Here is a 22,084-nt window from a genome sequence, read left to right on the forward strand (position 1 = left end):
ATGCTCACTTAAAAGATAGTGCAAGAATTCTTTTATTGTCTGGTCTTTCGGATTTCCAGCAATTCTGCACTGAAGAATTTTGTTTTCTTTTCAGATACTTGTATTTAACATTCAGCGACTTTCCTTTCCTGTCATTATTTTTTTGAAATAATTCTTTATGTCAAAATCAGATTTTCAACCCAGGTCAAATGTACATAGCAGTTGCAATCTGATGCAAATTTACCTGGAAGGAAGTTCTGCTGAACAAACTCAGATTTACATCTGAATAAAATATCTGTAAAACTGGGCTGATAAAGACTCTTTTCTTGGTCTGAATGCTAAGAGGATCAAACTTTTGCTGAAATACAGGAATTGTGACTGTATCCTTATAAACAAAGGCAGTCTTGATTTCTTTGCTTTTATCCACTTCAACCGAACAAAGCCATTTTTCCTGTTTCAGAGTAATCCATTCTTCTGAATTTTATTTTTGATCAAATTTCTACATGCCACAAGCAACAACAGTACCAAGACAGAGAGGAAAACTTAGCATGGGCCCACTGAAATCAGTCAATAAATGACTTAGTGTACAGGTCACTTAAAAAGTACAGGGGCACTGCCAAAGAGGCGAGGGCAACCATGGAGCATGGTTTTCTTTTAATCGCTAGTCAAACATAGCCCTGGTGCAGTGGCATAGCACCAATGGGGCTGGGGAAGGGGGGCACAACACCCCAGGCATGCACCTGTTTGGGGTGTGGCCAGTGCATGGAGGGGCAGGGGTGGGTGAAGGTGTGGCAGGGGTGCAGGGCGCACGCGTGCCCCAGACGCAGATCCCCCTTACTCCACCCCTGCCCTGGTGCAATCCTCTGGAGGAACAAAAGTCAACTAGGCTCACTATTACTAACAGGTATATGCAGAAGTCCCCATTTCCCACAATCAGTGCAGTAAATTTCAAATACGAAAAAGCCCATTGCATAGATGTCACGCAAGAACAATGGGAACAGCAAGCATGTTTTTCATATATGCACAAACTCCAGCCTTGAATATAAAGGCCCCTTCTGCAAATGCAGAATAATTTACATTCAATCCACTTTCACAATTGCCTGAAAGTGGATTTTGCTATTCTGCACAGTAAAATCCAGCTTCAAAGTAGATTGAAAGTGCATTATTCTGCATGTGCGGAAGGGGCCAAAGTTGAAATATGAAGTAATTTGATGCCATCCACCATCCTGCATAACTTTGGGGCAGGCCTAGTCCAAATATTTGTTCTGCCATCAAGTCATTTGTTTTGCCATCAAGCATTTTCAAGGTGAGAGAATAGGTGGTTTGCCATTGCCTGCCTCTGCAATAGCAGACCCGGTATTCCTTGATGCTCTCCCATTGAAACACTAACTAGGGCTAACCCTGGTTAGCTTCTGAGATCTCATAAGATCAGACTAGTCTGGGCTACCCAGATTAGGTGAAAACAAGCAGGCAGGACATATGGACTCAGTGGATGTTTGCCTGGCAAGGAACCTACAGGCTTTTAATAGCTCACCATAAATATCATACATTATACTCTCTCTTTTTGCATTGTTTCTAATTTTGTGAACTTAGTCTTATGACTTTATTTGATGGCTGTCTAATAGAATTTGCTTGAATTGTCTTAAACTGTGTAATGCATCTTGAGTTTCAGTGAGGAAAAGCAGGCTACCAAGGCAGTAAATAAAATAAATGCAAATAAAATAAATACAGCACAATGTGTTTATTAAAACACAATGGGTTCGATTCTGCAAATAGCTCTGGTCAAAATTCCATGCAGGGAAATACAACAGATAACTAAATTTTCTCTTCGCATTGGGTAGTGGGTAGAACACCACACCAGGATCTGAGCGAACCGGGTTCAAATTCCCCCTCTGCCATGGCAGATCACTGAGTGACCTTTTGTCAATCACTCAAGATTGCTGATGTGACGATAAAGTACAGGAGGGGAGAACACTATTGTCAGTGGTTTTGGGTCCCCACGGCAGACAATAGCAGGGTACAAATTAATACACACAAAGTGCAACAACACATAAGAAAATCAAATTCTTTTGCCAGGAGTGTGCTCTGATTTAGAAGGTCAAATGAAATGAGACTCAAGATTCCTCCAATTAAAAGAAGCAAACACAAGAGATACTAAATTATATGCTCTGTGGGGCTGTAAAGCTGAGGGAAGATTAGGGAAAGGACAATGGGACAGGAAATATTTAACTCCTCCCCTCAAGTGCCTCTTCAACTATTTCAATCACTTATCTGAATATGAAATTAATTTCATGGGAAGAAAAAGTGTTCTGACTAGAGAGACAGAAAAAAAAATCCATGTTCTGCAGCAGGCAGTGATAATAGACACATCCAAATGTATCTGCTGGTTCTAAATTTCATATCTAGCATAGCAGCTCCCAAAGACACAATACCAAATCATTTACTTAAAAATGGGAAAGAAGCAGATGGAATAAAAAGCAGATTTGGATTCAGGTCTCTCTTTCTTGATACATTTTAATACATTTTACCCAGCAGCTAAAATAATTAATTGTGTTAATTAACATTGCTACATCTCTCAGTTCATACTTCACTGAAAAAAATAAGTGAAATTCACACTTAAATATTATCTGTTTCTGTAAAAAAATGTAAGCATCACAGAAACGTATGCATAGTTGAAATTTATTTCTGTACAAGTGAAAGGATAAAGTTTTAAAGGGATGGTATTTTTTAAAGTGGAATCTGCAATTTGGCAGCTATATAAAGCTAATAAGCTAATACGTTTTTCTGGTTGGAGACACATAACTCCTATATATCTTACCAAAAAGAGAGGATATTATATATGCCCAATTATGCAGAACAGATATCAACTGTTCAGCTTTTATGCACAGAACAAATTCTCACAAAGAAGAGTATTAAAGCATAATGTAATCTTCTATCAAAAAGCTTTTGCCACTTAAATATTTCCATATAACCAGTCAGATTAATGTAGAAATATATTTAATAGTAATAATTCAGAGAATGAGAACCATTTATCAGAAAAATTCAAGATGCCTCCAAACATAGGTTATTTTAGTTGAGTACCTCCTTTCTGACTGCACATCACCCAATGCTTTGCAAATAGCCTAATAATGAGTTTAGTATCCAGCGTGAAAAATCTAAAGTCTGTGGAAGTAAAAAAAAAATAAATAAATGGGAGGAGATAAAACATCCCAAACTATAGAAGAAATCATGCTACTGAGTTCAATCCCAATTACTTATCTAAGCAATTTCAATAATTTAGACATCCCACAACCAAGCCCAGGGCTATTGTCTCCATGCAACAACTGGACACACAATCCTATGCTAAAAGCATTGAAATCACTGAGCAACTCTGGACAGGATAGAACTGTAAGCTTCCCAATAGTGATGCAGACACAAAAAACTTCCATGCACAAAAGAGGAATAACAATAGCAGAATTGAACTGTAAGTTTCCTAATGGTGATGCCAACGCATAACACTTACATACATTTGCTGGCCTAATGGCCGTAATAAAACTGAAAACACTTACATACACAAAAGATGACTAGTGACAACAATTTAACAAAACCGAACTATCAATAGTCCGTTGCGTCCATAGTTTTAGCATACCTGATATCGATATGTTACGTTTGCACAGAGATCTATGGGCACAGTTGCCAATATCTTCATGTTCCACATGTACTGCACAAAACTGAAGTATAGAGATGACACCACTGGAAAGTACACATTAGAATCTATCCACACAGGGTCATAACTGATGACCATGGTTATGAGAGCATGATTACCATGCAATCCCGAGTGCTTACATTGGAAGTTGGGAGGTCCATACTCAAATCCCTACTCTGCCATGGAAATCTGCTGCATGACCTTGTAAAATTGTAAATAAATATTTACAATTTCAAACATCATGAACACACTATACTACACTACCCAACTCTACATTATCCAACACACCAGTCAAGATCACCTAGGTTTGGGTAAGGGCTATGTATATCAAGATACGTATGCTGAGTCTGTAATTGGTATTGTTATTTTTACCTGCAACAGACTATTGTTTTCTTTTAAAGAGTCTACCCAATGGTCATTGTGGATTTCAATAAGGTTTTAAAATTCCCCCAAATAGACCTTTTTAATAGGTGCACAGCGATCATAAAAACCGAGAGAGCTACTAAAATAATAAATACAGCACATTAAATTTCAGTTCTGAACAAGGGAACATGGCAATGAAAACCTCTTAAGAAAACAGTGAATTTAAGACCAAAGGGGAAAAAATGGAATCCTGTAATAAAATAATACAGTGAAAGTACAAACACACACACACAAATGATTCAGCTACTAAACTACACATATGTGCTTGAACTCCACTGGGAATAAAATATTCCAGTAAAAATAAGAGAAGAGATGGAAACACAAGTTTCTTATTATCACACTTCATATGTCATAAAACACAACAGTTAACTTATTGTTGGCAAGGTGACAGAAGTTGCACAACAATCTGGCTTACACAAATATTTTCTATTGTTGAACACATCTTAAATGCAGCATGTCATATGTTAACTTAAAACATACAGTGCTTACTCAAAGTGTCCCAAACATACCGAAGGATTCAACAAAGCATTATTCTGCCAGCGGCATGCACAGGTGAAAGGAAACAACTCAGCATAACTGAAACCAGGTAATTCTACTTGAGTAAAAGAATGATGAATGAAGAACCATGTTATGTTCTCTAGAATATTCTGTTTGTTTGTTTTGAAGCAGAAGAGGAACACTTTGGGATGGCTGAGCTTTCAAAGTAGGAGACTGTTGTAAAACATGCACCGTGGTTTGCGCATGCCTTATCACCCCCCCAAATTTGTAACCTCAATTATTATTTAAAAAATTAATCTTCAGGGGAAAAAAATAAGGCAACTTTGGGAGGACAGGAAATGTGTCAGTTAAGAAAATCCATCTCGGAGCAGGAGGTAAATAAATGGTATTGAACGACATAAATGTTAGAAGATTTGCAGTGTGTTCCTCCAGAAGTTGCTGGTAGGTTTTTGGACTAAAAATGAGAGCAAGGCAAAGTATGCATGTTCCTTGGGGTGGGGGGGGGGGGGGGTTCCCAGCCAATAAAAAACATAGGCGTTGTCATCTGATGCAGCATAGGTCGAATCCCCCCTTGAAATTTGCATGCAGATCCAAACCTGTTCGTTGTGAAACCGTGTCCTCTTCATCAGAGTTTCTCCCTCCCCACCGCAGCGAGCACACAGCAGACACACCCGGTTGCAGAACTCTTAGCAATCCCCACTACCAGGTGAGCTCGCTTCACCGGTTTCCCGATTGGCTGGCATGCCTTGTTGGGGCAGGACCTTTTCCCACTGCGGAAACGTACATTGTAGGGGCGTGATCAAAAAAACCAGCGTGTAAAAGTTTTAACGTTTAACTGTGCAAACAGTTAATCGTTACCTGTGTAAACCATTAACGATTGAAAGTTACACGTTTGACTGTTTAATATTTGCGTCCACTTCTGCTGGCGGATCGCAAAAGCAGAAACAAAACTAAGGAAAGGCTGTGCATGCATTGCAGCGTTGATTGGTTGCCCGAATTCCGTGTCACACTCCAGGGCGGGAAATGAGTCAGGGTTTCAACCCTCATCCCTCCCCTCGGATCAGCTCTGAACCATGTTAATGGGGTCTATGCCACTTGCAACCAGGTCCTGCCGGAACATGGATTAACGGGGAGAACGAGCATCAGAAACGGAATCTGCCACGCAAGCAATGGGGAGGTCCTCCCTCAAACCTGGTTAGTTTGTGTTCTGAAACCTGGCTAAGATGGTAATGGGGATTCGACCATAGACATGCAAAGGGGTGGGAGTCCGCAGATGTATGACCATGAATAAATTATTCTAGAGTAAAAATGTATTAGTTTGCAAAGGGCCGTGAGACTCCGGCTGGTTTTGAAAAATGCATATTACTCTCACAACTCAGCACGGGACACTCCTTCCTTATTCCTTATTCTTGTTATCTTTACGTTTGAATTTCATATGCTCATCTAATACCAAGAGGCTTGCAATAAACACATTTAGAAGCAGCACAAAACTGTTAATCGAACATCTCCCACAAATGAATGCAATAAAATCACAGCTACAAAAAAATGGGAAAGAATGGTTATTTGCAAATTTAGTAGTCTCTTACATACCTCCAATTCTGATGCTTGCTTCATCATTTCAAGAGCAATATAACAACCAATTGAGTGGCCAATGAGCACAAGTTTCATGTCTTGGGGTACATTCTTTCGGAGGAAGTTCAGTTTGTGTTCAATTTGTCCACCAAGTCCGAAGATATCCAGTTCTGGAACATCTGCCTCTAAAATAACCCCAAAACTTATTTTATTGTCCTTTACATGGAAGTCTCATTTCATTCTCTCTACTTTCTTACTGTTTTTTTAAAATAACTTTTCAAAAGATATCATAAAATTACTTTAGGGATACATATACCTGATATATACACCAGTGATTGATGACAGGATGGAATATTAGTGCAAAGAACAGAAGAGCGCTTTATAGAACATGTACAACATAAATTGAAACCATGCCACGTTTGTGCAATATTCTCGTCTGCAGAGACAAATCCATTCTGATTTACAGACTCATCTTTTTACCAAATTCATCTTGCTACAGCAGTGCCTAAAAACAGTCAATCAGAGTGGAGTACCAGATGAAGAATTAAGTGTTGTCACTGAGTTGTCATTTTTGTCAGTCTCTCTTTTCCTCCTTCCATCTTGAAGATATGGAACTAGCCTATGGGAATGACCCAGCCAGCTTCTTTGCTAGTTAAAATGGGAGGGAGGATCACCTTTGAACATCCCAAAAGTCTATGCTGTGGATCATGGGACCTGCACATACCAAAATTATGTGGAATGGGGGCTGTAGTAAGGAAGAAAACTGGACAAGACTGAATGAAAAAGATGGCTGGATCGAACCCTCTGCCTGTTAAATATATGGGGCTACAAAACAGAGGGCTAGCAGAAATAGGACCATACCTAACTGAATAATACTTCCTGGGCAAGAACAATCCTCTACAGAAGAAGAACATCTCCTAGTATTGGATAGGGTATTAATCAGGACTGTTCAACAACTAAGCAAAGCACTTGCCATAACAGAACTCTACCATAGAGGAAGCTAAGCAAGGACAATAATTGGATGGGAAGCCACCATGGAATACCAGAATCATGATGCGGAGGCAGGCAATGGCAAACCACCTCTGTAATTCTCTTGCCTTGAAAACCCTACAAAGTTGCCATAAGCTGGCCAGACTTGACAGCATTTTATAAACAGAGAAAGAGTTCAACTAATACTGAATCTGCACTTCCATGAAATGCTTCTCTGGGAGAATAGAAGACCCCCAGGGTGGGGCATCAGTAAAATCACTGGAAATGGCTAATTTAGTCTGGATTCAATCCCTATATTTGATTGCACTCTGTCCAGATTCCTAATCATTCTTACAGAGGAGCTGAATCATGTTCAGAGCGGATTTTGTGGCTACTGCTTATGTTGGGAATGACCGAGGCTGAGTACTTCCCCCTAAGCTAGGTATAAAACATAAGCCAGCAGTGTATTGTCGAAGGCTTTCACGGCCAGATTCAACTGATTCTGGTGGGTTTTCCGAGCTGTGTGGCCGTGGTCTGGTGGATGTTGTTCCTAACATTTCGCCTGCATCTGTGGCTGGCATCTTCAGAGGTGTATCACAGAGAAAAGTCTGTTTCACACTGTGTCTTTGGCCGTTTCCACACGAAGGCGGAAACGGCCGGGTCGGGCGTTTATGACTGGCCCGACCTCGATGACGCTTATGGGACCAACTTCTCTCGCATGGACGGTCGCTGGGAACTAGCTGGAGCAGCCCGGCACCACGGAGCGCCAAGCGCCTGCTGACGAATCCGCTGGTCGTTGCCAACATGTCCCGGGCCTCAGTCGCCCGAGCCGAGTCTGGGACATCGCCCTGGTTCCCGCAGCCGCCTCGCTCCAGTGGCGCAGGGCAGGAGGGCGTGTCCCCGGGCCTCGGCGGCCAGCGTTCGGAGGTCCGAGGACAAGGTAAGTGTCGGGTGGGCGAGGCTGGCGTGAAGCCGCTGCCGTTCGCTTCGGGTACGCTGGCTTCACAGCGGCGTTTCCTTTCAAAAAGAGCCGTACTGGGAAGCGCTCTGGAGAAACGCCCGGCTTCAGGCCGGGCGTGGAGCGGCGCGAGGAAGCGGCAGCGGCTGCGCTTGCAGCTGCTTACCCGATCGCGCTTAATGGCGGACCCTGGAGATCAAGGCGTTTTCACCGCCTCCAGGTCCGCCATGAACTTCGCTCCGTCGCAAGGGAAACGGCCTAAGTGAGAAGGGAAAGTTTAGTGTGCTATATTGTCCATGTTCCAGGGTGGGGAACCAATCATTAAGTATTTGGGTGGAACTTGCTATGCAAAGGTGTGGTTGAGTGCATTGTATTGCAGGTGGGGTTATCAGTCCATTTTTTAAGAGCCAGGCTTTGCTAATTTTTAACGTCTGTTCTTTCTTATTGAAGTTGTCCTGGTGTTTGTGAATTTCAATGGCCTCCCTGTGCAGTCCGACATAGTAAGCTTCTGACTTGTCCAGAATTTCAGTGTTCTCAAATAAAATATTATGTCCAGTTTTGTTTAACACATGTTCTGCAACTGCAGATTTTTCAGGATGGTTAAGCCGACAGTGTCTTTTGTGTTCCTTAATACGGGTCTGAATGCTGTGTTTTGTAGTTCTTTAAGCAGCTTGTAAGTAAGGGATGTAGGCTTTCTTCCTTTCTCAGGTCACACTAAGCGTAAATTTGAGACCAAATTTTGAAGTGGGCTCTGTTCCATGTAGGTTCCACACAGTTGGGAGTACAATTTTAAAAACACATTTTAAAAATCTGAAGCCAGGTCACAATGCGCCTATTCAGTCAGCCGTGAAACTGACTGGGTGACCTTGGGCCAATAACAATATTTCAAACTAATCCACTTCACATTGTTACTGGGACAAAAAAAAGAGGGCACGTGTATTCATTGAGTTGGATAGTATGTGTACATCCCCAAGTTTCTTGGAATAAGAATAAATTAATAATGTTCCCATTAACTTAAATAAACAAGGGTCAGGACTTTCCGGTAGTTTTCCCACCACAGTTGTAGAACAGGTTTCCAGAAGAAAATGCTGGATTTTGAGAAAATACCAGTCCTTTTACATAATCTATTCTCCTAAAATAGGCAATAATCATTAGAATACACTTAAGAAATAACTATTGAATTAACTTTTTAATTACATATGCATGAACCTAGAGATAACTTTCAATCAAAGATGAGATTGAAAAAGTTGTTGCGTTTTCTTTGTGTTGGTATGTTTTGTTTGTTTGTTGTATGCATGAGAAAATACAAATTATTATTTTTTTAAAGATAGCCAGTCAGAGTTTAGAACATTCACATAGGAATATATCTCAAATACATTGTTTTATTATACATTCATCAACTGTGATGCAAAATTTAGCCAAGTTTTTCTGCTAATGCAAATGCCTATTGCCTTCCAAGAATGGCATTCCAGTAAGCCAGGCCTAGATGACTTAAGAACTACCAAACTGAGTATAATTCACTATGATAGTGCCCACTCCTGCCACCCCAACCTAAAATATCCCATGCCACTGACTTCAGGAAGGCAGCATGTATTGGCTTTGGAGTTAATTGAACATTACTGTCCACCACACCATCATATCACCACTAAGCACACCTGAAAAAGGCCTACCAGTTCTTGGCATTGTTTACCTCTAGTTACCTCTAAGGTAATTGTGAAGGAGGCGCTGAACTTTCTGAGGTACCCTGTCCTGTGCCTTGGTAAAACCCACTTAGTACCTTGCATGTCCTTAACATTCTTTTTGGTCTGGTCTTCTACCCAATACTAAAAACAATGACTAAACACAAAAATATGTTTATTTTCCAGTGAGGCGAAAGTAAACTGTGGATAATAAGAATTAAATTTATACAAATGTGATTTATTGAGAGGTTGAAATATGGGCATATTCCACACAGGTTGCTTAATATATTTCATTATGATGTTTGTCCACACTCACCTTCTCCAAACATTTCCAGGTTCTTCTTCTCTCCAACTTGTGGCTGTTGCAGGTGGAGAGAGGAGGAAACATGGCCCCCTCTTTCCACTTCTCAAGCTTCCTCCTCAGGCTACTTTACTTGTACACGCTCTCCTGCTTCTCTCCCCCCACCCCAACTTGGACTCCTGAGACCAGAGGTGGGATCCAGCAGGTTCTCACAGGTTCCCGAGACTAGGTTACTAATTATTTGTGTGTGCCGAGAGGGGGTTACTGATTGGTGATTTTGCCACGTGATTTTTGCCTTAGTTATGCCCCTTCTCTCAGCAGTAGCGCGCAGAACTTGAAGCAGTCTAGCAGGAGGTGCACCGGAGTTTCCCACCCAAGGACCAGCGCAGCGGCTGCATCCTTGCCCCAGCCCCGCCCAGGAATTCCCCACCCCCAGAATGCCCGGCCACGCCCATGTCGTGCCCAGCCCAGCCCCATTGGCGCTACGCCACAGTTTGAACCCCACCACCATGGGAACCTGTTACTAAAATTTTTGGATCCCACCACTGCCTGAGACCCAGAGTTTCTGTGGTAGTGATTCCCTCCCCCCTCAGTTCCCTTTGTTAAAGGGAAGGACCTGCTTCTTCGATTTATGGGTATGCGAGGAAGACGATTCCTCCTTCTCAACCCCTCTGTCCACACTTCCCCCATATTCTGCAGCTGATCAACAACAGAAACTGACTTATTCAACCTGCCACCAATTTAAACAAGTCAAGCTGCAGTATTTACTTGGCTTTCCTTCTTCCCAAACTCCGCTCCCCCATCCTGCTTTTGCTTGGATTTATCTCTCCCCACCCCCATCCCCCTGCAAAGAAAGATGAGGATTTATGTTTTCCCCAGACCTATTGACTAAGCTGATTATTTTTCCAATGGGCAAAAAAGGAAAGGGACCTGTAGTGGAAACAGAAGAACGGCGGCAGCGGTGGAATTTGGTATATGTGCTTCCCTTCTCCTTTAGGGAAGGAATTTTGAGTGCCGAGGGGGTTGTTGGGTGACAGCACAGAAGCATGGAAAACCGCAGTGGGAAAGATAAAATGTTGTAAATATGACCGCACAGGGAAAGAAGTCAGCTTGGATGCATTTCAGTCTAAAAAACTGTTGAAAAGGGGGTTCAAATAAAACAGAGAAAAGGCTGCTTGGAAATGTTTTCGGAAGGGGGAAACAGTGTGGAACTCCAGGGAGGAAACGTTTCATTTCTTGCCTGAAAACGTTTTAAATGGAGTGTGCTTCATGGAGATACAGTTCCTTGACAGAATATATACATTGTGCCAGAGTGGAAAGAATACCAGCAAAAGCCAGACTATTTTGGCCTGTCAATTTTTCCTCAGGTTTTCTGTCTTTGAGATTCGTCACTACAGTCTTTTTAAATCGCAAATCTGCGTCTGCCCTGCAGCTTCCAAAAGCCTTGAAAGATGATGCATGAGAATCATCAACTAGTGTGTGTGCCACACTAGGCAACCACAGTGAACAGCCCACTTTCACCTTAAGGGATGAGACAGAGGAAGTTGCTTACTTTCCCTTTGCTGTCATTAGGTATGTTGCCATAACCTGCCTACAAGGCTAGGCCTCTGCAGGTGGCATGGGTGCCAGCTCGAGGGTGAAAGAACAAGCCCTTGGGGCTCTTGGCCTGGGATGCTCAGTTCAGGCACAACTATGTCACACAAAACCTGGAAGAAGTTCCAGGAGAGGAAAAGAGACACTAGTTCAGTGATGGCGAACCTTTTCGAGACCGAGTGCCCAAATTGCAACCCCAAACTCACTTATTCATTGCAAAGTGCCAACACAACAATTTAATCCGAATACTGAGGTTTTAGTTTAGAAAAAACGGTTGGCTCCAAGGCATGCATTACTCAGGAGTAAGGTTAGTGGTAGTTGGTGCTTTGCTTTGAAGCAACTGTGCAGCTCTTCCAATGGGTGAATCACGACCCTAGGAGGGTTTACTCAGAAGCAAGCCCCATTGCTAGCAACTGAGCTTACTCCCTGGTAAAGGATCACACTTTAGTCCTTTGCATGAAAATCAGTGGGGTTTAACAGCGCTTAACAGGGTTATCTAATCTGCATCCCCAAAACTAGGTCTTAGGTCTAATGCTAATAATCGAGCCCAATGGCCCAGGCCAGCCTAGATGTGTGGGGGGGGGGCGCTCTGTTTGCATGTGCCCATAGAAAGGTCTCTGAGTGCCACCTCTGGCACCCGTGCCATAGGTTCGCCACCACTGCACTAGTTGAATGAGGTGGAAGAAAGCCAAGACTGACTCTTTGCTATGTGGAATAAGGGCACCAGTGTCAGGGTGGTTTTGTTGGGAGGGGGAGCTTTCTGGGGTGGCTTTCGCTTTTGCAGGTGCACTGCTATCTGCCCGGTCTGGTCTTGGAGCTATCTGCTGGGATGGGCCTCCAGGCTGGGCTTTTCTTTGACTCTCTGTTCCCATGTGGGGGTGGGGAGTGTGCTTTCTATATTATCCACTGCTTGGTGCCTTTTCGCCAGAAACGTCTTCCTTTGTTCCTTGCATGTCTGTCAATAAAATCCTTGAACACTTGGAAGTGGTTTGTTGTCTGATCGGGGAACTGACAACCAGGAACCGTACTGGCAAGCACCATCACAGCCACAGATGCCAAGCTGGAGGTGACTGATCTAGCCTAAAGAATAAGCTATAGACAAATATGAAGTTAGAAAGACAACTCCACTCAAGACTAATTGATTGAGCAGTTCTGCATAATTCCTTTCCTTTCCCTTGTCCCGAAGAAGAAGAAGAAGAAGAAGAAGAAGAAGAAGAAGAAGAAGAAGAAGAAGAAGAAGAAGAAGAAGAGGATTTATATCACCCTTTCTCTCCTATAGGAGACTCAAAGGGGCTTACAAACTCCTTGCCCTTCCCCCCTCACAACAAACACCCTGTGAGGTAGGTGGGGCTGAGAGAGCTCTGAAGAACTGAGACTAGCCCAAGGTCACCCAGCTGGCATGTGTTGGAGTGCATATGCCAATCTGGCTCACCAGATAAACCTCCTGTGACCAGATAAGCCTCGTGTGTTGGAGTGTACGGGCTAATCTGAATTTCCCAGATAAACCTCCACAGCTCAAGTGGCAGAGTGGGGAATCAAACCTGGTTCCTCCAGATTAGAGTACACCTGCTCTTAACCACTTTGCCACTGCTGCTCCTTGATACTCAGATCTCGAGCATCAGAACTGCTTAGATCTGTTACGTAAGTACTATAAGGGCTGAAATAATTTTTGCAAATGTCCAGGTTTACTTTAGGATCCCAGATACTCAATTAAAAGGGCATTACCTCAGACAAAGATAATCCTGGCCAATCAGTCAAAAGAGGAGTAGAGCAGAATCTCATAAAAGTGACATTCCAATAAGATATGCGGTAGAGAATCCCTTAAACCAGAAGAACACGAACAGGTGTTTTCTGAATAAGATAACTGTGTTTCAATAAGCTTTTTAGTCATCAATTAGTCATACTTTTATTTTGACAATCTTGGCATTCGGGTCTACAAGTATTATAAGACTCTCAATAAAATCAGAAAAGCTGCTATATTGTTTATGGCATTCTGGGCTCACAGAGTAGTAAACGTGCCATAAATATTAGCTAGTTAAGCCGCATGCGGTTCGTGAATGGGCATGCAGGCACACTTGAGAAAAGAGACAAACCCTTGCATAGTTTTAATGGAAAGCAGATACGGTTTCTATCCAACATTTAAATTTAGTGACTGAATTGCAGCTCATTTCTATCTGTAAACAGTAGAACGCCATAGAGGGAAGGAAGGATGTAGAGAAACAAGCATGAACGAATGTTCAATAAATGCTTTATACCCCTACAGAAACCGGGGAACAAAGTCTAAAAGTATGATGTTTCAGATTAACCCTTGGACTTTAGAAGGCCCTCCAACCTTTGGGAAACATTGCTGTGGCTTTCAATATAAACATTCAATTCATTAATGTTTATTGGAGTAATAGCCTTTTGTAAAAGTATCCTCTATGAATAAACTGACATTTGCTCAGGATTCTGAAATAATGCCCACAGGCCTTACTTTACTTGCTGCAAATTCAGCTCTTGCCATTCTTATTTGACCATCAGTTTTTTTTACTGGCAATCCAGCTGCATTCAAATATTGATGAAAATATTGTCTCATTATGCGTGGAATGCTTATTTCAGGACTCTTCTTTGTGCAGGGGGCTTGCAATGTGCTCTCACAATTCTCTGTGTACCCGCAAGGAGGCACTCCCTCCTGGGTACGCAGTTTTTCTGCAGAGAATTCTCCTGGCCTGGTTCTCTTAACTCCGCCCATCAATTTATTTTTAAAGGAAATTATTCTTAAAGGCACAGATCTCATTACACTCGGCAGTCAAAATTGCTGGCTTAGTCTTTAAATTGCACTTTTATCGATATTACTGTTCCAAAAATAATCCCTCCCCCATGAATAAATCAAGCTGAACCACACACTGCTAAAGAAGGGGAGATTGTACAATAGCTGATATTCTCTCACCCCACCCCATTCCCTGCTACTGCTGCGGGAGCACATAGAGACTTGTTATTTCAAAGAACACTCTGTTACATGTTGTTATCTCGACATATCACTAGAATGCAGAGGTTGGTGTATTTTGGCTAAACCTGAGTGAGTTTCTTTCCTTTCACTTGAAGAAGCCGGCAACATGGAAGGGGGCGAGGGGGAAGACGTGGATGGCAGTGGGAGGGAGTGGGAAGGCTGGCTAAGGGTGGAGAGAAGATGTCTGAGGCAAAGCGATGCTCAGTGGCAAATCTGCCCACTCAAGTGGCAAAGCAAAATTAAAATCATGTTAGAAGTAGTTATGTAGTAGCCGTTATGCAGGCCCTGTAATTTTATCATCTATCTTTTAAATTGTTAGCTGTCCTGTTGGCCCTTATAAGGGCAGAAAGGAGTGATATAAATTTTGTAAAAATAAAATAAACAGTAAGATGGTTGTGCAAAAGATTGGAAATCAAAATAGGGGGATTGTGGGGACTTTGGGGTGGTGCCCTCATTCTCCCTCCTGCTTTTCCTTTTCACCTCCTGTTGAAAGAGCTTGAACTTTCTCCCCTCTTCCCTTTTCCTAAAATAATAATTTTATATTCCCCTCTCCCACCTTCAGCTTTCCCATCTTATTGTTTCTGCTTTTTTTTCTGCTGTCTTTTACCTTTTCAAATCTGTATCTATCTCCCCAATGATGACATTAACTAAGGCTTGGAATCCTCAACAATGCTGATTGTCGACTGCCCAGAAACCCGCAAAACCCTTACCATGATCTCATAATGTAGTCTTGCAAGATTTCAGGGGCACACTTTTCTTAAAGAAGCAGGTGCTGTTTTTATGATTTGTGGGTTTTTTCTAACTCCCAATGTAGACTTTTTTTAACATTTCATATTTTTCTGCAAACCTAGGGCTTTCTTCAGGTTTGCAGAAAAATCCTACCTGTCCTCAGTGTAGATTTTTCGATCCACTCGCTGTAGCTTGGTTCAGAATTAGATATAATGATAATCAGCAGGTTTTAATGAGACAGACTATCATTTAATGGGTTATAACTCAATCTGAAGTTTTTCATTGCTGGTTACATTCACACTGTAATCGTTATAGATGGTTTTATGTTTTAATTTTATATTGTATTTGAAGTCTAAAAATGACCAATTGTCACATGGAAATAAGTTATACCAAGAGCTGAGTATTTGATGGATACTACTATTGTATCTTCTGGAAGCACTGAAAATTTGGGAATACTAGGCTCTATTAGCTAGACAGGAGAAATGCAGCATATCCTCTATAATTCCAGCTGTATGGTACAAGGCTTGCCATTGGTCTTAGACTTTTGACGGACAATGTTAGAACACTATCCAGACCAAGCATGCAGAAAACTGAACAGTAAAAATATAATACACTGAAAATTCATAGCAAGTTTCTTCAGCATTTTTCTGAATTGGCCATTACAATTCAGCATTCAATTCAAAGCTGGTCTATGGAAAATCATGTTCCTTTAAGCAGGTGCAAGTCACTGGACAATAACCCTGAACAGGCATTAGCTGTGCCACTGTGCACTCGTACTGTGTTGACACGGCCCTTGTCTGTAGTAGCAGCTGGAATACAAGATACACTAAGAGCACATGAAACAGACCACATGGAGTCCATGCCAGGAGCGTAACGAGGCAAACTGTAGCCCTGGGCAAAACCTGAGTTGGATGCCCCCCCGCCCCATGGGCGGCCACTCTACTACGACCAAATTTTTTTTTGCACCAGGACATTGGTGCCTGCAGGGGGTGCATTTTTAGACATCAGCACCAAATTTTGGTGCCGCTAGCCTAAAAACTGTGCTCCCTGCAGGCCAAAAATGGAAAACCATTAAAAATACCCAAAAACAAACCCTGCATTTTGATGCCCCCCCCAAGGTGGTGCCCTGGGCAGCTGCCCACCTTGCCCAATGGGCATTACGCCCCTGGTCCATGCATGTAGCCCTTTTCGCTGGACAGTCCTGCGATGCTTGTTTAGCATCCCATTCATACCTCACTGACATAGAGAGCAAGCCCAATTAACTGAAACAGGTAAGCAAAGGAATGCTATGAAGGATGTCCTCATCTTCAAGATACAGGAGATATAAAGAATGGGATATGTATACAGTTCATAGGGAACAGGCGCCCTATGAAATCATCCAGAGACAATAAATCCATTCGCCTAGATCAGTGTTTGAATGCGGTGTTAGTTGCGCTTCCTTTATTTCATCTATTTGATTAGAAACCAGACCGCACAGCCCATCACATACTAAGTAGGTACCTAGCCAAGCAATACAACACCTGCAGCTATTGAAGCAATAATAAAATGAAATGTTCTGGCCATTCTCTCTTTCCTCATGTGACAGGCACTTTTATGAGTGTACCCTGACAGAGGAATTACTTGAGTCAACTGGGGGAATAAATAGAAAAATAAATTATTGCCCTGCTTTAGCTTTTGAATCCAACTTTAGAATACAAGGTTCAGTGGGAATTCGTTTTATTTATTGTCTCATCTAATCCATCTAGGAAAGTCCTATCCACTCCCTTCACAGATGAATATAACCAAGTCCCTGTTCAACTAAAAGAAATGCATCATCTATCATTAGCACAAGGCTTGTAATGGAGAGTAACTGCTTTGTTATATGGCATTTGATTATCCAGAGTGCTCAGTTGACCTGCATTAGCCAGAAGGCAAACTTCTCCCCTCCATCCACCATACCCCTATATTGTAGATGCACATACATTCATTTCTATGACTTCAGCTGGCCAGCTAGATGCTGCCAACCACTGCTGTGATTCATAGAATCAAAGAGTTGGACGAGACCCCAAGGGCCATCAAGTCCAACCCCCTGCAATGCAGGAAGACACAATCAAATACACAATCAAAGCACAGCTGATGTCATTTAGTACTTCCTTCCCTCTCAGCCTGCTACTAGCTGTCAGTAGTGTCTTGTTTGAAGTACAGCAACCAGAACTGTACACAGTATTCCAAATGTAGCTGCACCATATATCAACATAATGGCTCTGCAATATTATACTTTTTATTTCAAGTCCTTTTTCTAATGTATCTAAATTCACTAAGTGTTAGGATTTTACAAGTGCCTGCTTCATTCAGTCAAGCAAGAGTTAACTGCTGAAGTCACATGTCTAGAATCACATGAGCTTCTGGAAAGATCTGTCCTTCCAGCAAAAGAGGAGAGACAGACACACAGTCACAGATAGACTGCACAGGCATCGAGACTGAGCACTTGCATAGATAGAGTTAGCTGTTCCTATATTTAGAGTAAATTCATTTGTTATCTAGTGAAGTTCTACAAAACAACACATTCACATCTCTGCTGTATTATTTACTTTGCTAATTCACTGAAGACAACGATAAGGCCCACTCCGCAGGGGCCAAAAACACCAGTGCGGGCCCAGTAAAAACACTGGTTGGGGGTAGAACTTCGCACAGCTGCCGCCTCCAAAACGAAGCAGCACCGTGTTCCCCCCAAAAAAACCGGTGGGGAAATGGTGTTTTTGAAACTCGCTAAAGAGCGAGTTTTTCTAAAAACACCGCTTCGCACCAGGTGCCGAGTGAACAGCACCGGGTGGGAAGCACCGCTTTTAGGTGTGTCCTTTTTTCTTTTCAACTTATCTTCTCTCCCTGCGCAGCTCCACAGGGATGAGGGGACACACCTCCTGCCCTCCAACTCCTGAGGCGTTGCCATGGCCATGGGGGCATGTCCCCTCTTCCCTGTGAAGCTGCACAGGGAAGAGAAGGTAAGTTTTTAATTAAAAGGGCACACCTCTGTGTGAAGATGCCTCCGCGGGCTGCAGACACTCCAGGGCCGCCCGCATGGAAGCAGGTGAACTGCCCTGAGGCTCCACCGGTATTATTAATACCAGTGTGCAGCCGCTTCCCTGGCCCCTGCAGAGAGGGCCCGAGCTTACCTCATTCACTGTTTCTGCACACGAATGCAGCATTTTCTTTCAGCTAGTCACTTCAACCCCAAGATCTCCATCTGAAACCCTACCGAGCATATTTGAAAGTTAGGATTTTTTTTCTCCCATGTGCCCCACTTGGTCCCTGCCAACATTGAATTTAATTTATATTGTCAGGTTCAACTAATATTTCAAGGCAGCAATGCTGGAAAAGATTGACTTTGCCCAAGAAATTGAAGAATGATTGCCAGTCAAAGTCAGAGGTGGGATCCAGCAGGTTCTCACAGGTTCCCGAGAGTAGGTTACTAATTATTTGTGTGTGCCAAGAGGGGGTTACTAATTGGTGATTTTGCCACGTGATTTTTGCCTTAGTTACGCCCCTCCTCTCAGCAGTAGCGCACAGAACTTGAAGCAGTCTAGCAGGAGGTGCACCGGCGTGCATGGCAGCCTGTGCCTGCGTGCATTCGTTTCCCGCCCAAGGACCCATGCAGCGGCTGCGTCCATGCCACAGCCCCGCCCAGGAATGCCCCACCCCGGAATGCCCGGCCAAGCCCCATTGGCGCTACGCGACAGTTTGAATCCCACCACCATGGGAACCTGTTACTAAAATTTTTGGATCCCACCACTGGCGAAGTATACAATATCAAGTCACACTGACCAACATTGGCCCAACATACAGGTTTCTATCTTCACACATGTGAAGGGCTAGAAAAAAAAACCTGGAAAAAAATTGGAGGAAACCCCTCCCCCAGAACCTTGGTTCTATTTTCCGATGGAAAAACTGGAAATTTTGAGAAATTTTACATTTCTGTCTGTTTAGGTGACCTACAGTCTTCAGTGGTACTACTGAAATGATCTTGCCAGGTTGCTTGGGGAAAGAAAAAATTATACCAAATAAATGTTGATTCAGAAGGGGGAAATGTACAAGTCTTATGACATCTCTTGGGCTGTTTTGCCTTCGTGCACTTTGTTTTGAACATTGGGGACAAAATGTTTGGCTGCCTTCTTAAAACAAACATCCAGTAATGAAATTCAACATGAAAGTGAAATAGGATTCCAAGACATGGCAAAATTCAAAGTTATTATTTATCTTTATATTAATGATTCATTCTGAGGAGTCATGCTTTCAAGTGTCCTTTTAAGAACCCTCGGGACGGACAAACTATTGGTGTGGTAGAAGCTGAAACATCAAGATAGGTAATGCAACTCTGCTGATACAGTTCCTGCCACACTGTGAAAACAACCAGTTCCTCCTCACAGCCATTGATGTGGGATACCTCACTGTTGACGAACACCTTGTGAAATGCTTAAAGTGAATCATTGTTATAAACAGGAAGCTTGCCTTCTGTATTTTATAGTGAAAACATTTTTTTTTCATACGGATGGGGCACAATATCTAAAACTAGACATTTCATAACCAAAATACAGTATTTGTTTATGTGCCCGAAGAATGTAAAGTTCGCAAAAAAATCTGTAGGGAATATAAAGCATCAGGATCAGCATAGAAAGATGTATGTGGATGTACAAGACTACACTGGATTGTCTTTCTCACTTAGTGAAAACAGTCTTTAAATTAAACAAACTGTATTTAGAAGAAGAGGAGGAGGAATTTGGATTTATATCCCCCCTTTCTCTCCTGTGCGGAGACTGAAACGGGCTTACAATCTCCTTTCCCTTCCCCGCCCCCCAACAAACACCCTGTGAGGTGGGTGGGGCTGAGAGAGCTCCAAAGAACTGTAATTAACCCAAGGTCACCTAGCTGGCATGTGTGGAGTGCACAAGTTAATCTGGTTCCCCAAATAAGCCTCCACAGCTCAAGTGGCAGAGTGGGGAATCAAACCTGGTTCTCCACCACCTGCTCATAACCATTACACCACACAAATATATATTTGCATTGTTTGACCTGGACCTTTCTTTCCCTCACCTTAATCTTTCTCAAGATGGTTGAAGCAAAAACTTCTACAGTGGCTTGTAGACATATATGTCACGATAGCCTCATACGGCATGTAAATACTGTTGGCTTAATTCAAAGAAACTCTCCTGCTAAATGAAAGTAATTATAAAATACTCAGCAAAACCTCCATTTCCAGTTGGCAACAGACCATCCTAGTACAGGAATAAATTATGTGTGGAAAGGTACTGGCTAAATGTTAGGAAACATTTTTTTAACAGTAAGAGTAGTTTAGCAGTGGCATTGGCTGTCTAGGGAGGTGGTGAGATCCCCATCACTAGAAGTCTTCAAGCAGGGGCTGGACAAATACTTGGAAGGAATGCTTTAGGTTGATCCTGCATTAAGTAGGGGGTTGGACTAGAATGGTCTGTTTGGCCCCTTCAAACTCTATTTTTGAACAGATATGATTAGTTGAGGTTTGTGGTCAGTTTTGTCATTGGTGATTTGAGTGTGGTATTGAATAGGTATAACAACTATTTTTAAAATGCCCAAAAGAAAAATGGCAGAGGACACAGTGGCAGAAAAATGGCAGAAGACAAGATAAAGAGGGGGTGCCATCAAAGAGGATACCTGTGCAACCTGAATATTGGCCCTGAAAATTAATGAGTTGACTTGTCCAGAATTCAGAACTGTGAGCTACGTCGTTTCAGAAGACCACACACAAGAGAGGAAGGAAGTTGGCAAATCAGAAAGTTACAGACCATCTTGTTTGACTTCGAAAGGCGGAAGCAGCCAAAGGCAGTAGCAGTCAGGGGCCCTTTCCCCACTTACCTTAAGCCCCGCGCTACTCTCCGCAAGTAGCGCGGGGTCCCACTGCACTCCCCACGTCAGGGGCGGCAACAGCGCTGCCGCCCCGACGCTGCTGCTCTCGCGCCCCCTCAGTGCGCGGCATCCCTGGCGCTGGCGAAAACGGTGCCTTGGACACCCGGATGCGCGCCAGGGATGCCGCGCGCTGAGAGCAGCGCGCAGCGACAGCGGCAGCAGGAAAAGTGGGGAAAGGCCCAATGATTGCCAGGGGAAGTGTTCCCCTTGTGTTCCACTGCAATAAATGCATTTTCTATGCAAACCAGCCCATTCACTTGTAGAGTACGTACGCCACTGGACTGTAAATCTGAACTACCTGTTGCTGGTGTGCTAACTCTGCATGAGATTTGGTAATTCACATGATATGCTTTATGCATGATGGGCGATGTGTGGAATACTTATATCAGCAACTATTTTAGCTGTGGCAACTGCCACACTGTTTTATTTCCCAGGCCTGAGTAACACATTCCCAGACTGTTGGTCAGAAAGAGCAGAAGGTTTGCTGTCACAGAAACATACCAGGATCCACTATGCTCCAAAAACTACCAAACAGCCAAAAATATTATCAGATAATGGTCTTCTCGCAGCTAAAATATATGGTATATTTGTCTGTCTACAAAAGCAGCTACAGACTGGATTCATTCAAGAATCACCTGGAATCTGCTCAGCTATACAACCCAAGTGAGTCATTCCTGCAACCAACTGGAAACAACAGGACTCAGTAGTGACTAAGAATTACCACTGGCTCCATGCAAGGACATCTTGCTCAGCTAAGATGCGTAGGATTGCCAAAATATAAAATCGGGGAATG

General features: G+C 42.9%; 1 protein-coding gene across 2 annotated transcripts in view; it reads right to left on the reverse strand.

Moving 5' to 3' along the window:
* LDAH (lipid droplet associated hydrolase) overlaps nt 1-22,084 on the reverse strand; it is a 129,191-nt gene that overhangs the window by 77,388 nt on the left and 29,719 nt on the right. For both annotated transcript variants that reach the window (XM_048499091.1, XM_048499090.1), the window contains exon 4: nt 6,176-6,342. In XM_048499091.1, the coding sequence (XP_048355048.1) occupies nt 6,176-6,342 (167 nt within the window). The remainder of the gene's footprint in view (nt 1-6,175; nt 6,343-22,084) is intronic.

This window comes from Sphaerodactylus townsendi, linkage group LG01, assembly GCF_021028975.2.
Source record: "Sphaerodactylus townsendi isolate TG3544 linkage group LG01, MPM_Stown_v2.3, whole genome shotgun sequence".
Taxonomy (NCBI): Eukaryota; Metazoa; Chordata; class Lepidosauria; order Squamata; family Sphaerodactylidae; genus Sphaerodactylus; species Sphaerodactylus townsendi.